The sequence below is a fragment of the Oreochromis niloticus genome, linkage group LG14 (assembly GCF_001858045.2).
Source record: "Oreochromis niloticus isolate F11D_XX linkage group LG14, O_niloticus_UMD_NMBU, whole genome shotgun sequence".
Taxonomy (NCBI): domain Eukaryota; kingdom Metazoa; phylum Chordata; class Actinopteri; order Cichliformes; family Cichlidae; genus Oreochromis; species Oreochromis niloticus.
The window spans coordinates 27826624-27843094 of NC_031979.2; the positions used below are offsets into that span (position 1 = coordinate 27826624).

A 16471-nucleotide genomic window follows, 5' to 3' on the forward strand; every position below is an offset into this window, starting at 1 on the left:
TTCTTAAATAATAGATTTATTAATCATTGGCCCAGTACACACACAAATGTTGCTATTTATTAGGAAAAAATACAGTTGTTTTTTTTTTGCTTCTTTGCTTTTCTTTTTGGCTTTAACTGCAACAGTTTCTCATTATAGTAAAAAGAAATATGGATGTACTGACAGCTACCAAGAAGTGGCCCTAAAATATGTTCACAAGCCGGTGGCTTGTTGATATATGCCATAAAATTCACCACCTCTATGCTAACAGTTAGCCCAAGAACGGAGCAAAGGCAAGCAGGTCAGCACAGGCATTGGGCAATCACTGATCACTAGGGGAAAATGTGAGTGGCTGCTGGAGGTTGCTGAAAGAGAGGTTGTTGCACAGAAAATCTTCCAGTTGCTTTGGTTGCTAGCAGGTTGCTGTGGTTACATGTAGTTTGCATGGGAAATGCTGACTTGTCTGCAAACACTTGCCAACTACTTTCAGTACAGTACTGAATTTTGAAAAAAATAATAATTTGTAGGCAAAAGTTCTCCATTTCTGGTTTGCATCACACTATTTCCAGTTTCAATATCGCTTGGCAAGTAGTTCGCATGCAAACGACAGCCAACTGCGATAATCTGCTTGCAACCAAAACAATCACAAGGTGGTTTTTGTAGTCGCTGCCAAATGTTTGCAGACAAAACAGCATCTTGCATGGAATCTACAGGCAGTTATCTGCCAAAGACCAAAGCAATCATAAGGCGGTCTCCGTGACCGATTTCACCTTGCGAGAGTTTGCAACCTTCAGCAGCCAGTCACTCACTGGTTGGGGAATACACATTTTTCCCTAGCGACTGGAGGTTGCCAGGTGGTTGCCGGCTGATATCTAGGTTTGTGTGACTGACGACTGAAACAATGAAGCATCTTACATATCGAGTGAATTTTTCTTAATGTTGTTTCTGTTACATGAAAAGCTTCCTTCTGTTATTATAACTGACAGCTGCTCCAAATAAAGTCGTCACAAAGGAATGACTTCTCCTCAACCATGTGATTCATCATTGTCTGTTTCACACAGAGGGGTTCAACAATGCATTTTAACAGCTGATTCTGAGGGATCTTAGGGCCATTAAAGGGCTATATTTTCGATTCAGTTTTGTACTGTAGGAAGAAATGGTGAGGTGACATATTGTCCATTTTAGCACCTGCACTCTGTGCTACAAGGGCTTCTGTTTATCCACCTGTACCACAGTTACTGAGAAAGTACCCAGTACAAACTAATGTAATAAATTTGGCTCTTTGTCCCAATGTGTGGTTACAGAGATAATGTGTTTCTTTTGATGGATATACTCTTGGACTTTGGCCAGAAGAAGCTTAATCTTAGCTGATTCAATAAATATTTCATCTCACTTGAGGAAAGCTGTGTTTTCAACAACCAGTTTTTCAACCGGGGTTATGTTTAGTTTGTCTATAGTTCTGTCACACTATATGGATAATATAGTACTATATTATACTATTATATAGTACTAGAATGTCAGTAATGCAAAAAACTACCCCAAATAAAGCAGTAGAGACTAGATAGCGAGACAGTGAACATGAATGTAAATAATGCAGGACTTAAATATTACAAAACTGGATTTTAAGCCAGGCTTTATGAGAAGGAAACACATTCTACAGACACATTCTTAGAGATGGCTCTAAGAGGAAAATATCACTTGAAGTATGCAGACATTTTTTGGCTTTTTTCATCTTTTATGTGATAATTGTCCCAAAGTGTATTTTTATTATGATTTACTGCAGTATGTCTCAGACCTACAACCAGTATTTCTGAAGTGTGGCTAGAGCGTGCAAAAAAAGTTTAAATTTCACCCTGCAGATGATAGCAAAAAAAAAAAAAAAGATCTTCAGCCTACTGATCTTCAAAAGAGCGCTACACCACAGAGGTGGACCAGTTTCCAGACAGAAAATAAAATGTCTTTTCTGTGCTGCGCTGATCTTTTTGCAGCCTTACCCGAATTTGGATAAAAGGCAAAAACTGTGGGATGGAAAACAGACTTCACAGAGCTACCACTTCTATTGAGGCAGCAGATATTTTCTTTAATATAGCATCAAATAGCACTACAATAACATAGTGTGGTCACAGGATGGAACAGTCAACCCTGTGTTACACAGGAGCTTTCCCTAAACCTCGACTCCTAGCTTACATCTTTTCAAATTTCACCTTAAAAAGGTTGATATAACATCTTTGATTCTCATTCAGTTAAAGTGCACCATAAGCTTTTTTTTTTCCTCACTATCATTACATTCCAATAGAATAATTTGCCTATATTTTTTTCTGTACACTTATCTTTAATGCTACCATAAATTAAGAGCATGCTGCTGCCCTTCACACTAAGGATTACTGCAAAACTGGCACAATACCACCACATGACACCACGTCAGGAAAAGAACTTCAGTCACATCACTGTCAGAGTTTGAACACTTCTATCATCCTCTGGAGCTGGAAAGACAGACCCGGAGAAGGACGGCACTGACTTCAACTCAAAGTTTTATCTTGTTTTGGTGTCTGACATCATTGTGGTCCCATCCAATCCTCTGGTCCGAATGATTCTGGGCTTTAAGTCCCCTTTCTCCCACTTAAAGACTTAACTGGAGAAAACTGGTTGGATCAACAGCAGCACCATCAACGGCCAGTGTTTGATTGAACTCCCTCTGTCCAAAAGCACCATCACTCATTAATTAAGCTTCACACACACGCACACTTGTGCATTTTCTCTTCCTCTGTCCAGAGCAGGTAGGAACCTCCAGTCCAGAAGGGCAAAAGGGCTTCACTTTCCTCCTCGATCCCCCACTGAACAGTCGGCACTGCCTCTCTCACAGGCCCCAGTATGGAGCGAGGCTCCTGCGGTCCCTCTCATAAACATCAGGTATGACCCCGTAGGGCGTCTGCACCATCTTAACAGAGTTTCTGCCGAACAGCTTCCTCTCGTACTCGATTAGCTGGCGCCAGAAGCCACCATTGGGCCTAATGACGGGGCGGCGGGCTTTGACCCAGGCATGGGCCTCGGCCAGAGACACACGGTGGTACTTCATGAGATACGCCAGACACAGAGAAGCGGAGCGGCTCACTCCCGCTGCACAGTGCACCAACACCGCCCCTCGCTTACGTCCCACACTGTGGATCTTATCGGCCACGCTGTCGAAGTACAAGGAGATGGGGGAGTGGGGCATATCCGCCAGTGGGACCTTTACATACTCCATGTGAGGCCAGTTAAAGTTGGGGAGCTCAATGGTGGCGTTGACCACACAGGTGATGCCTTTAGATAGCAGCAGGCTGCGGTTGGAAGCCACGTTACCTCTGCTGAGGAAGAGGTTGGGGGTGATTTGTGCGATGCCTCCCAGCAGGCTGCCATTTTCGGGCAGCAGCCTCGGTACCGTCGCAGGCACCATGGAGTTGCGATGGTGGTGGTGATGGTGGTGATGATGATGGTGGAAGAAGCCTTGGCTGCGGGAAGCCATTGAGAAAACAAGTGGGCTTTAACGGGAATGGATTTTCTTTTTTCCTTTACAAAATCTTCATGAGCTCAGAATCATAGTAGTGCAGCGGCACCAGCCAGACAGCTCCTGAAATACAAAAGCAGACTTAGCTTTTATCTAAATTAAACATTTTTCTATTTCAGTGCAGGCTGACAAACATAAAAACACTTCAAGGATGAGTAACGTGACTGCTGTTTGAAAACACTACAAAACAAGGGCACTAAGATCCGTCTTTTGGAGGGCAGAGTGCTGCGAATCCATGAAGTGGTTTGGATGAAAAGAGAGGAAAAAAAAAGGGAAATGCTGTTGTCAGAGTGCGTCTTCAAACTTTAAAAACCCAGACAAAAAGAGCTGTTAGAGTCACAATAGTTTGAACTCATTTAAAAATACGAAGCTGTGAGCCTGCAGCCCACCGACTTCACTTCACGAAATTATACGAGAGGGTTTTTCAAGAATCCGCCGCGCCGCAGAGACCAGTCACTCTACTGTACGTGTCTCAACATTCAGGTCGAATGGCCGCACGCTGAGACGAGCCTCGCTCTGCCATGTGAGCACAGACGCCCCGCAGGCAAACACTCACCTCATCTCATGTTCATCCATCCACGGCTCCCACATACAGATTACATCTCGTCTCTCTGGCTATTCCTGCCGTTAATGTCATTTCTCTACTGCACCAAACAGCAGGGTGGAAGCTAATCACACATACTGTATGATCACACCAAACTTCATTTAAACACACGATTTGCCATCCTAATTTCATTTTCTTTTCTCTTTTTTTTTTCCTAAAAGGAAAATTACCTCTGCTCTCTTTGAGAGTACGGCACATACAAGGAAGATTATATTATGGAAACTCTAATATGACATATACTACTGTATGTGCTCAACTGATGGAAACACCTGTGGCAATGCTTAGACTATCAGCGGAGAACCCACAGCTCCGGGCTCAGCTTCACACACTGTTGCACTTGTCGTGCGTCATCCACACATTCTGCACCAGTCTAGGGCAGCAGGTCTTTCTCCTTCATTTCTATTGCGGTCTGGTTAACAAGACGCATGGCAAAAACACTGCTGTGCGCCGTCACCTTGCAGACTGGGATTCTTCTTATGAATTAAATCCTAATCAAAAACACGAGTGCGGAGGGTACAATTAAATTGTGATCGCAACTTTTCAATGCACAGAAGGGTCGCAGGGTAAATCTAATCCTCGTTCCCCCCCTTTGATGAGCAGATGCTTCATTTTAATGCAAGGAAGAGTGACTGCACTGTTCTAAAGGTCGTCTGCTATGCTTTTCCATATTTTCTGTTATGTTATTACAACAGTGGACGCTCATGTTCAAATCAAGAGTTCAGCATATGTACCGGTAACGTCCCTGTGAGCCAAAATCTTTGTCTTCATTTTTTTTCTACTCTTGGCTCTGTATGATGTCAAAGAGAGTGTTCATAAAATGTTTCTTAACAGCTCTGACCGTGAACAGTGAATCTGCTGTTTAATCCTATCGTTTCTAAGACGGAGCCAATCACAAGGAAGTCGGGTAAAAGGAGGACAGCCTTAACCCTCATTATACTGACTGGGGTCCATGTAGACCCCCAGAGGTGTATTTTGTCATATCTCACAGATGTTATTATTTTTGTTTTGTTTTTAATTGTTCCCATTTTTATGACTTTGTCAATCAATTTGTTTCTTTTTTTACAATTCCATTATGTAATTCTCTTGACTTCATCAAGGCATGAACTTGGTGAAGTGATTGGGAGGAGCACCTGAAGACATGGTTCTCAGCCAGGAGAGGGTATACTTCCCGCTCCACGTCAGCAAGAAGTTCAAGTAACTTGGGGTCTCGTTCACAAGTGAGGGGAGGGTGGAGCGGGAGATTGACAGACAGATTGGTCCAGCAGTGTTGCAGATGCCACCCAAGGTGGATCAGACAGATGTTATTTTTATGGGGTTTCAGCCATGTCCTACTGGGAGGAGGTTGGGGCAGACCCAGGACACACTGTAGCAATGACATTTCTGAGCTGCCTTGCTTTGTGTTTGTTTTAATGATTTTTTAATTTTTTTTATATAAATACAACACAAATTATACCTTAAATGATTGAAAACTAAGCGTTACCAGAATTAAAGGTTGGTAAATACACTGTTGAGTACTAATGTGGAATATACTTCCATAGAAGCTGCAGGCTGCAAGAAAAGTATAGGTTTTCATTTTACAAAACAACATAATTGAAAATGTAATGTAATAGAAAGGGAAAAATATAGGTATACAAATAATAATGATTTGAGAAGAAATAAGTTTTTATATTATTATTATTTCTATTATATTGAGGTTAAAGGGAAAGCAGTTAAAAAATGACTTGTTTCAGGCAGAGGATGAGCTGAGTGGGTGCACAAAGGGATACCATAAAAAACACTTCAGACAATCCTAACCTTGATTTCTGCTGTGATTTTGAATCCAGCCCACAGAAGGTTGATGAGTTTGATGTCTGCTCACCATTTTTATGTCACTTTGTTCTCAACAAATTACACAGTGTATGTCAGTAAAGATTTTCAACTTGAACAGTTCATTCATCCAAGAGCTGATGTGCGATTTAAGTGTTCCCTTAAATTTTTTTAAACTTTTACTCAACTCTGGAAAGTCAAAGAACAAAAGCATTGAGCTGTAAATCAACATAAAAGGACCACTTTAAAACACATAATATAAATAACATCTTTTATTTTTCCCAACAAGTTTCTCCTTGCCTGCAAGATTGTATTTTTTTTTTTTTTTACTTTGTTAATGATTTTATTACCTAAGGCTTGCATAGAAAATCAGTAAGTCATGGAGCAGCTAATCTCCCCAAGGGCTAGAAAAGCCTTTCCTTGTATTGCTCACAGCTTTGATATCCCAGCATGGCCTGCTTCCATTAAGAAAAAAAGAAAAAGAAAAAAGGAATCAAAGGATAAACTAAAATAATGCAAAATAATGCTATCAGCCCTCTGTGTTCCTGGTTGCCATCCACCAGGGACTTTGCTGTGAAATTGTTCCCATAAACATGCTGCTGTTGTAGGTTAATACACCTTCATCCACAGCGCCACCACTTGTGCTGATACACCAGTGTTTCTCACTGTAGAGCAGTCTGAAAATCCCAAGACTACATCATCAGGATGAGGTCACAAGAACATCAGAAAGCAAGCAGCAGCAGCAAGTGTATAATAAGTCATCGGCGTAACTTTGTGCTGAACATTGGGGGGGTGAAGATCTCTGTCTAAATAAATAAATAAATCTGGGTAAATTCCCAGATGATTAAATATGCAACTATTTTGCTGGTAATACCTGAAATGAGTAAAGAAAACCAACAACCTATTTATGCAAGATAATTCATAATTGGTTGGGTCTGATTATTGGGGGGTCATAACCCCCCTAACCCCCCTGGAAATTACGCCCCTGTAATAAGTACTAGCAGTGATTTATCTCACCTGATATGACACTAAATTAATAGATTTTTGGTTTTTGAATTGCTGGGTTGGGTGCCTAGGCAGTTGTAAATACCAATAATTGAAGATTAACTGATTTCCTTTATTAGTTAAAGTACCACACACCAACTGCAGCCAAAAAATGAGCCACAATTTACTTTTTTAGTCAATTTTAATCATGCAATCACTTCATTTTAGCAATTTTAGGCTTGTTAATGGGGTCTTCATGGTTTTAATCATTCAATAATGAGTGATGGGTCCTTCAGTCAACATGGATGTTAAACCGAAATCAAAATTTTGATATTAAAATGTGAAAAAATAACTAGCTGAGCAGGTCTCAGAGATGTCACATGCAGCAGAACCACAGAACAATAAAGATTTCTGAAACAGACTTCTGGGTCTCCCAAATGAGTTATCTTCACTCTTCAGTTCACTTCACCTTTAGTGACTCTTCATACCGCTTTACTGTCATTTTTGTAGAAAGATTGATTAGTGAGGAGTAGTTAGTCTATGAACTGAATGACAGACGATGTGTTTTTGTGTTGCTGCTAACTCAAACAATCACTGCTCATTTTCACGTTAAAAAAAATTTATGTATGTATCTATCCAGGACCCTAACGAAGTCAATATCTCTTAAACCTTAAATTTTGAGCAAAATCATTTGGACTCTAAAAGAACTATATTGTTTTTTGATGGTCAAATGCCACTGTGACCTTGTAATTTAAGTTTCTGGCCAAAACTGAATCATTCTGAAATATAAAGATGACGGCGCCCACAAAGTGAAAAGGTCAACATCACTTTGACACCATAATTTCAAAAACTTTTCAGTACTGAAAAGCCTGGACTAAAGCTAACCGCTCTGTGACTGAACTGACTCTAATCTTTGGTGATCAGCTAATCCATCTTCACTAAATAGTCTGGAGTCTGGAGGACGTGGATACAAACTAGTAATTATTTTTTTACCAAGCTTTTAAAGGTATACCAGACCAGCATACACTGGTCTGTGCCTTAAAAAAGAAAGTGGGACAGAGTCTTAAGTAGGCGGGTCAATGGCTCATTTACATCCTTGTTGTTTTAACCCAATTTTCCACATGTGAAGTTTCCTAAAATCAATTTAAACATTTTTTTTCTCACTTTAACAACATGTATGATGTTGACCAACTGGCGCACAGAGCACTCTTAATACAACAAACAGAATCATTTCTACTGGTCTTGTCTTATTTTTTTTAGTTTTCAAAGCTTTCTGAATACCAGCTACGCTACTGTTCATTTTCATTGTTTCCATGTGAAAGTCTGCAGTGTGATGGGAACCTTGGTCAGGTCTCATGAAGGAGTTATGGCTTTATATCTGAATGCTCTGACACCTTATGGAGCCTGAACTTTGCATAATAGCTAGCTGCACGCTGGAATGGCTTTCCAGATTATACAGTGACAAAGACATTTCCATTAGTGAGGAGGGCAGGAGAACCAGGACTTTTGTACTAAGTTGATGCCAATATCCTGACAACATGTTGAATAGCAACAGAAAGTAAAGCAATACATCCACTGTGTCTTGTGGCAATGAAAAAACAAAAGCACTACAACAAAAAAACGAACAAATCACACCACAGCAAGTCCTGTAAGGAGATCATTTTGTGTGAGGAAGTAATTCGCACATGACATCCTGGATAAAAACGATGTCAAAGAGACTTATAAGGAATAATGAAGGAAAAAAAGTAGCTCAAAGGAGACCTCTGGTTTACAGCAAGAAAGCTTGCAATTGTAACCAGCAACTTATTTTTGTAATAAATAATGTTATAATGTTAATGGTATTCCTGTCATTACTGTGTAGTTTGCTGTTTGTGCAGCTGCTTGTTTTATATTAAAGTTTGGTTTTACTTACATATTGGTATTAAATTTTGCATTAAGACTACCAAATTTCTGGTATCATGGCAACATTACCAGTGTTTGCCATAGAATTAAATTCTGTGTTTATATGCATGAGAAAGGAAGCACACTCACACCTTTTAATAACATGTATTAGATCCACCTCAATATATTTTAATTGTTAAGTACTTTTTTTATAACTAAATAAAAAAACAATATATTCAGGTGCCCACAACTGAGTCGCTTGTCACTAAACTGAGTCTCAAGTCTCCAACTGAGTCTTGTTGGACAGCAGTTGGAGATAGTGGCTGCAAAGTCTTCTTCACACATGAAAGTCAGTCATGGAGTTCCACAGGGTTTTATCCTGGGACCAATACTTTTTAAATTATACATGCTTCCCTTAAGCAATATTAGTAGAGAATCCTGTATAGATTTTTAGACTGCTATACAGATGATACCCAGCTTTATTTCCAACATGTTCTCATCCCAACACGTAACACACTGACGCTATGTGACAAATCGTCGGTATGTTGCGCGTTCGGGGGCATGAGAGCCATTTGCAATGAATCAATACATGTAAATGTGTTTTACGTTCTGATCATGAGCTTTGGAAAACACTATACGAAAGGGTTAAGGTTATGGTTAAGGTTAGGGTTAGGGCTGGAATGGACCGCTGGAGTCTCTGCTGTCAGCGTGTGTTGCCGCCGTGAGTGGCATTCTTTTGGATTCAACTGAGAATCCGGGGCGTCTCATAAGGACGCCGAAGGGTGCCTTTCGCGTTACTATGAGACGCCTCGGGCCATGACAAATCGTCGGTATGTTACGCTTTGGGAATAAGAATGCTGTGTTATTTCTCAACGAAGCCAGAGGACACAAATTAATTATATTAAAGACATAGTGGACGGATGACCTCTATTTTTCTTCTCCTAAATTCAGACAAAACGGAGGTTGTTGTGTGGTTTCTAAATAGATACTTACTCTAGATGACATTAACCTGACCTCCTGTAACACTGTGAGGAATGGAGCAATTTTTGACCACTATATGTCCTTCAATCCACACATTAAATAAATATGTAGGACTGCTTTCTTTCATCTGCATTATACCACTAAAATTAGAAACATATTATCTCAGAGTGCTATTAGTTCATGCACCCATTACTTCTAGACTCGACTATTGTAATTTATTATTATCAGGCTCTAAATGATCCCTAAAAAGCCTAACCCTTCAGTTGATGATCCAGGGAGAGGACTGTATTTCTCTTCTTTTGGTTCCTGGGAAATTGAATTTAAAATTCTTCCCCTCATATACAAAGTCTTGAACAATCAGGCTCTGTCGTATCTTAAAAGACCTCATAGTACAATATTCTCCTAACAGAGCATTGCTGGCTTACTTGTGGTTCGAAGAGTTTCTAAAAGTAGAATGGGAGGCAGAGCCTTCAGCTATTACGCCTCTCTCCTGTGGAACCAGCTCCCAGTTTGGGAGACAGACACCCTCTCTACTTTGAACATTAAGCTTAAAACTAATAGAGCTGGATCAGGTGACTGTGAACCCTCCCTTAGTTATGCTGTTATAGGCTCAAATTCCTGTGGGACTTCATGCACTGAGTACTTCTTCTTCAATCACTTCTTTTTGTGCTCCACCTGTTTATATACCATCGCAGCATGTCATTACATTTTTGCCTTCTCTTCCTTATTGTGTGTTTTCCCCATTTCCCTACACTCTTTTTCTTTTCTTTTCTCTTTCATCTTTTTGCCTCGACCTGCAACTAGTCGCAGCGGATGGCTGCACCTCCCTGAGTCTGGTTCCTCTGAGTTCTTTCTGCTAAAAGGGAGTTTTTCCTTCCCACCCTCGCAGATTGCTAGCTCATAGTATTATTGTAGGATCTTTAACATACAGTATAAAGTGCCTTGAGGCAACTGTTATTGTGAATTGGCACTATATAAATAAACCTGAACTGAATTAAATTCTTCTCTGTAAAGCACATGAACGGGTTCTCCACCAGTTCAAGTCCCACACCTTACACCAAATGTGGGACAAGAGTCTCATTTGCGATGAAGCTGATAGGGAAAAAAACTGGTTAGATGATGATGAAACAGGAAGGGTTGAATAGATCCATCCATCCATTCGCTTCCGCTTATCCTTTTCAGGGTCGAGGGGGGTGCTGGAGCCTATCCCTGCTGTCATAGGTACACCCTGGACAGGTTGCCAGTCTGTCGCAGGGACAGACAACCATTCGCACTCACATTCACACCTATGGGCAATTTAGATTTTTCAATTAACCTATCCGCACAAAGTGGGGGACTGTGGGAGGAAGCCGGAGTACCCGGGGAGAACCCACGCAAACACAGAAAGACCCTGCTGGCCTGATGGTGGAATTGATCTCAGGACCTTCTTGCTGTGAGGCAACAGTGCTAACCACTGTGCTGCCTTGGGTTGAATAGATGAACTTTCAAAATAAAAGTGAGATGATTCTCCACTATTAAAGTTATCCGTTCCTAATCTCACCCACATCACTCTGAGTGGCTTTGATGATTTCTAACTTGGTTTCTAAAAGCAACACTGTAACATCTCCAGTGACGTCTTTCTAAAATAACAAAAGCTAAGCCTGACCTGCGAGCAGACGCCTTGTCTTGAGTCTCTATGTATTGCACAGCTGATGCAATAATTCACAGACAGAGATAACACAAACTGAGTTGCTGGGCAACCAAGTGACCAACAGTACAACAGCAGCAGCTACATCAACAGGGAGAAGAAGAAAATAAGAAAACCAAATAAGCCCAGGCCCTCTCCAAAGTGCTGATGAACCACAGCGCTGGGCTGTGCTGAGATTTGCTTCATCCACATGGTTATTTATACCCCTGGCAGGGCAGGAGCGGAGGAGGGAGAATTATGCACAGGCTGTCGTCACTGAAAACTCTACTGTACGTTGGAAATGCTGCAGCTCACTGTCAGTCAAATTTACTCTGAGGATTCAGAGGACAGCATTCCAACTTTTACTCTACTACAAATTAGTGCTGAACTTTGCAAAAGACCAAATTGAAGTTGTTTTATTATATATATTTTCATTATTATAGCCTCATTACTATAATAGCCAATTCTACCAGCCAATTATTCTAAACCTATTAACAAAAATAATAAATCTATATTGGAGGCAATCACATTTTTAATTTCTCATTAGGCTACAACTATTTTGACGGTGTCTTTTATGGTTGTGTTTTAGACCATTAAATTCTTAAAACTGATTTGTGAAAAAAAAAAATCTTTCTGAGAAATCCCCATGAGACATTTCCCTCAAATCGCTGAGGGCGACCTAAATTTCGAGTTTTCTTCTTCTGATCTCCTTGATGTTTCAGAAACATCCCCTCTCTCAATCACTCAGATGAATCTGTCAACAGTTGGTGCCACCTCACAAATCTTGTGACGCTGCTCTCTCGCTGGGGAGATTCCTCAGGGGTCCGGTTCCACCTTCGCTAACACAAATTGGAAACGTGACCCACCTGCAGGAAAACTAGAGTGGCGGTCCCGACGGCAACCTCGCCCTCACGACACTAACGAGTGAAACCTTGATAGAGCTGAACTTCCTGACCGACACTCCCTCACACCACAGAACGAGATGACTGAAATAGCCGGAGACGGCTGCGATTTCTCAATAAAAGAGGCAGTCTGCTCAGGTTGAGTGATGTCTGAAAGTGTCTCGGCACAGACTCGATAATGATCTGGGGAGAATGAGCAGCAATGACAGGGATGGTCTTTTTGGGCAAGCAAGGAAGGGCACGGCTTCTCAAATGTCTCCAATGCAGCTGGATTCCAGCACAAACAAAGCACACAGTAGCTGCTGTTGGTTCAGAGGAGGGAAAGTTTTGAAACAGAGGGACAAATGCCACATGAGAGTTCGGCTCTGGCACCTTCCTGCTGCAGCAGCACCACCCGGATCCACAATGTCACACCTCAATATGTCGCACCGAGGGGAAAATCACTGAGGGCCACAGATGGTCACATGTCATGTAGTAAGAGACAGGATGCTTCCTCCCTTTCCTTTGAGATGTTTTCCACAAATTTGTCTTTAAAGGAAACACTTAGTGTCGCTGTTAGAGATTACTCATGGTAGCAGACGCATGAGACAGATAAATGGACTCTACTTTTACACAATGGGAAAACAATGACAGACTGACACAGACTTAACCTTTTATTATCCTTAATTGATTCAACAAGCTGGGAATGTCAAACACTGCTAAAATTAACCAGCAACTCTTCTGATTTATGTTTACAAATATATCAAAAATGTACTAATTTCAGCTTTTTTAAAATGTGAATTGTTCTTGCTTTTCTTTATCACCTTTGATAATAAACTAGAAATCATTAAATTTTCAGAGCTATTTTTTTTTTTTTTTTGTTAAAGAAGCTTTTATTCAGTATTTTACGACATTTTACCAGTTGGGAACATGAGAAGCAGATAGATCACTACTTTAAACTTTTATAATTGGCCTTGTCTCGTTTTTTTCGCTTTCAGCAACCAGTGAGAGTGCTAGAATGTGCAGTTTGAAGTGAATGACTCCACAAGTTTAATAATTCAAGAACGAACCGTGAATGAGGACCGCTCCTCTGCGCACGTTCCTATGCCCGTTCGCGTGCGCGTGCGTTGTGACAAGTTGGGCTGTCGGAAATAGAGAATATTAGTAAGTAGAAAATGCCTGATGAAAGTGTCAGCGACACGTTTGCTTTCCTGGCAGGCGCGCTCGCTTCTCCAGTTTCACTCAGCTTACATCACAAAACTAAAAAGCTGGACATAAACCTGCCCGGAAAACGCATTTTTCAAAAATAAGTCAAGGCTTTAAGGTAAATTAGTAGGCATCTTACATGAGGTCCTCATGATGCCGATAAACTGGCTCAACGTCAGATGCAAAACTCAACTTACCAGTCGACTCTCTCGGGCAGAGATGGAGGTTTTCAGAGCGCCTTCGCCGCCTGCACCAAACCGGCGCGCATGGATCTGCTGCTGTCACACATCTACCTCCAGCCAGTCCGCTCATGCACACGGCCGGGTGGAAGGCGAGAGGTTGGCAGACAGCCCGCAACACACAATAACATCACGTGAAAGTCACCAGAAATACAGTACGAGCCATCGGTACATCCGCCTGGTTGTACGCTGGCAGGAGCGGCGTGCAGAGGGCAGCGCTGCCTCCGGTATGAGGGGTGATCAGTGCCACACAGAGGGGGAGGAGGGGGAGGCAGGAGGAGCATGTTGGCTTACTGAGATGATTCCAGGCTTTTCTATTGGAAGATTCAGCCAGTCTGAAATCTACAGGGCTGTGGCTGAACCATGAATGAGCCTCAAGCTCCAGATTCACTGTCTGAACAAGACTAAGTGCACATAAACCGATTTACTGCAGTAGTTTTACAGGAATTTTATAAACTAAGGTGAGCGATCTGTAAAGTCACCTTCACGATATGTGTTTTAAGGATGAAAAGCTGGGGATCAGGACCAGAGGCAGTGAGACTGATCACAGACTGTGAAACACTACAGCTGTGGGACTGTCAAAGGGTCAAGTGCATGACGGCTCTTTACACTGTTGATTCTAGAGTTTATTGGGATTCTAGGCAAAAACAGGTGCCCATCCACTCAGCATTCATCACCACGAGAGTTGGCCCAAGATTTTAGGGGTCCTCACCCCCAAACAAACCCATGCCCAACTACCCACAGAAGCACAGCAAATATGACCAGGCTTGATCATTTGTGCATTATGCATCAAACACAACTATTATCATGGCTTACTAGAGTGCTGGAAAGAAATGAAACAAACCAACAGACAGTTCATGTAATTATTTTTGAAATGCACAAAAGGGCAGAACAGTCACAAAATTTAACATAGGCATATATAACAATGCAAATGTAAAAACAGACAATATAAAATAAATGAACAGAAACTACCTGGTTAGAGAGCTAACAGCAGGTTACCAACCATAATGCCTGTGGTTTCCACCTAAGCCCACACACCTTGACTAAACCGAAGGCTCGTGTGACGCTTCTGTTCTCTGCCACTTCAGGAGTATCTTTCCACTCTGTATACAGGATGGATATCAGCACTGAAACTGAAATTTGTTTACAGAGGCATGACTGATACCTAGAAGTACCTACATAAGATACATACATAATCCTTTTTTAATGTAACCCTTAAATTATGACTTTTGTGAGGCAGTTGCTGAATTTATTCTTTTTCATTGCTGTTACAATTATTAAGGCAATTATAATTAGAGTGGGTGGTTGTGATGGCAAAATTAGTCCTTGTGGAAAAAGCAGTAAAGAAAAAGTTCTGCTAGAACATAATAAATATTGCATTTAACTCTAGTTCATCAGTATGTATGTAGCCCCCAACATCACTGGATATGTAGGATGGCCAGATGGGTGATCAGATTTGAGTCTGTGCTGGCCGTGCTTGTGTGCTTGGCTCTGTCTGTGATTCTTGAAACCAAAGACAGACTGTGGTGGTCATATTCTCACAGTCAGTGACTGTTGCAGAAACTTGTGGCTTTTCGATGCACAGACGTGTCAGCACTGCGGCCAAGCTACTTTACAGTTTGCCTGCATTTTGAAAAAGAATGAGCAACACTGATAGAGCTGTTTCTTATATCTCACTACTGAAATTCACCCGACATTCATGTGACATGCTTCACCGTGACTCCATACAGTGTGATATAAATCACAAACCAGAATTTTATTAGAGCCATCCAGCACATTGTGGCATTCAGTAAATATTCACAGCCACGGTTATTTGCTGATGTTATCCCAAGCTTTTCTACTGGAAGTAGATTTTCTAATGTGTGTTTTTATGAAAAATAAAAGTTTGTATGAGCTTTATTATTGTATATTATGACCAAAACAAACAAACACAAAGAATCAATCAGCAGCAACAAACACACTTGCTGGATGAGTCAGGAAAAACCTGTTTACATGAATATATTCAGATTACTATGGAGCTCGAGTAGTGTGATCAAACTCAGTCAGTATGCCCATGTAGAATAATGAGATGCACGCGATGCTGAAACAAAAAAATCAAAACAAAAAGCACACAGTTAATCATATTTTAGTGACAGTCTTGTTATCAATTACATATTGAGAATATGGATGCAGACAAAATGACACATTAAAGCTCCCGATAAATACATAGATGCTCCAATTAGTGGAAATCATTCATCATCAGGACTGATTGGTGTAGCCTTTACTATCTGGAAACAGAAAGGTATAAAAAACAGTGAGGATGCTGATAGTGAAAATACGTTTGCCTCATTTACACAATTTACAGAATGTTTATAAAATTCCTGCATCAGGATTTTACCACTGCTTAAAAATTCAAGATTATATTAGAAAACATGCTTATCTTTGGTCATGAGACCCTGGATGTCATGAATAAATTCAGTATTGACAGCTTAAAGTCAGTATTTTGTTTTCTACCAGGCACTGTAAAAACTGTCTCTGGAATTAGACATGTCCGAGTGGATGAAGTGAATGTGGAAGTAAACAATCAGGTGTGGGAAGAACATTTGGAGAATACACATATCTGTTTAGTAAATGTCAGATGTAGGCTAACCTAGGTTATATTACTCCAGAGAAAGGCTTCACACTCTGTTCTTTGATATTTCACCTGTCTGTCATAGATGT

At 40.9% G+C, this 16471-nt stretch overlaps 1 protein-coding gene across 1 annotated transcript; it reads right to left on the bottom strand.

The window, feature by feature from the left end:
• Positions 1-14030, bottom strand: dusp14 (dual specificity phosphatase 14). The gene is made up of 2 exons (XM_005474769.4): positions 13730-14030; positions 1-3586 (listed from the first exon to the last, which is right to left on the bottom strand). Exon 2 carries the CDS (start codon positions 3479-3481, stop codon positions 2837-2839), a length of 645 nt encoding a protein of 214 aa, XP_005474826.1. The 5' UTR covers positions 3482-3586; positions 13730-14030; the 3' UTR covers positions 1-2836.
• Between the last annotated feature and the right edge of the window lie 2441 nt (positions 14031-16471).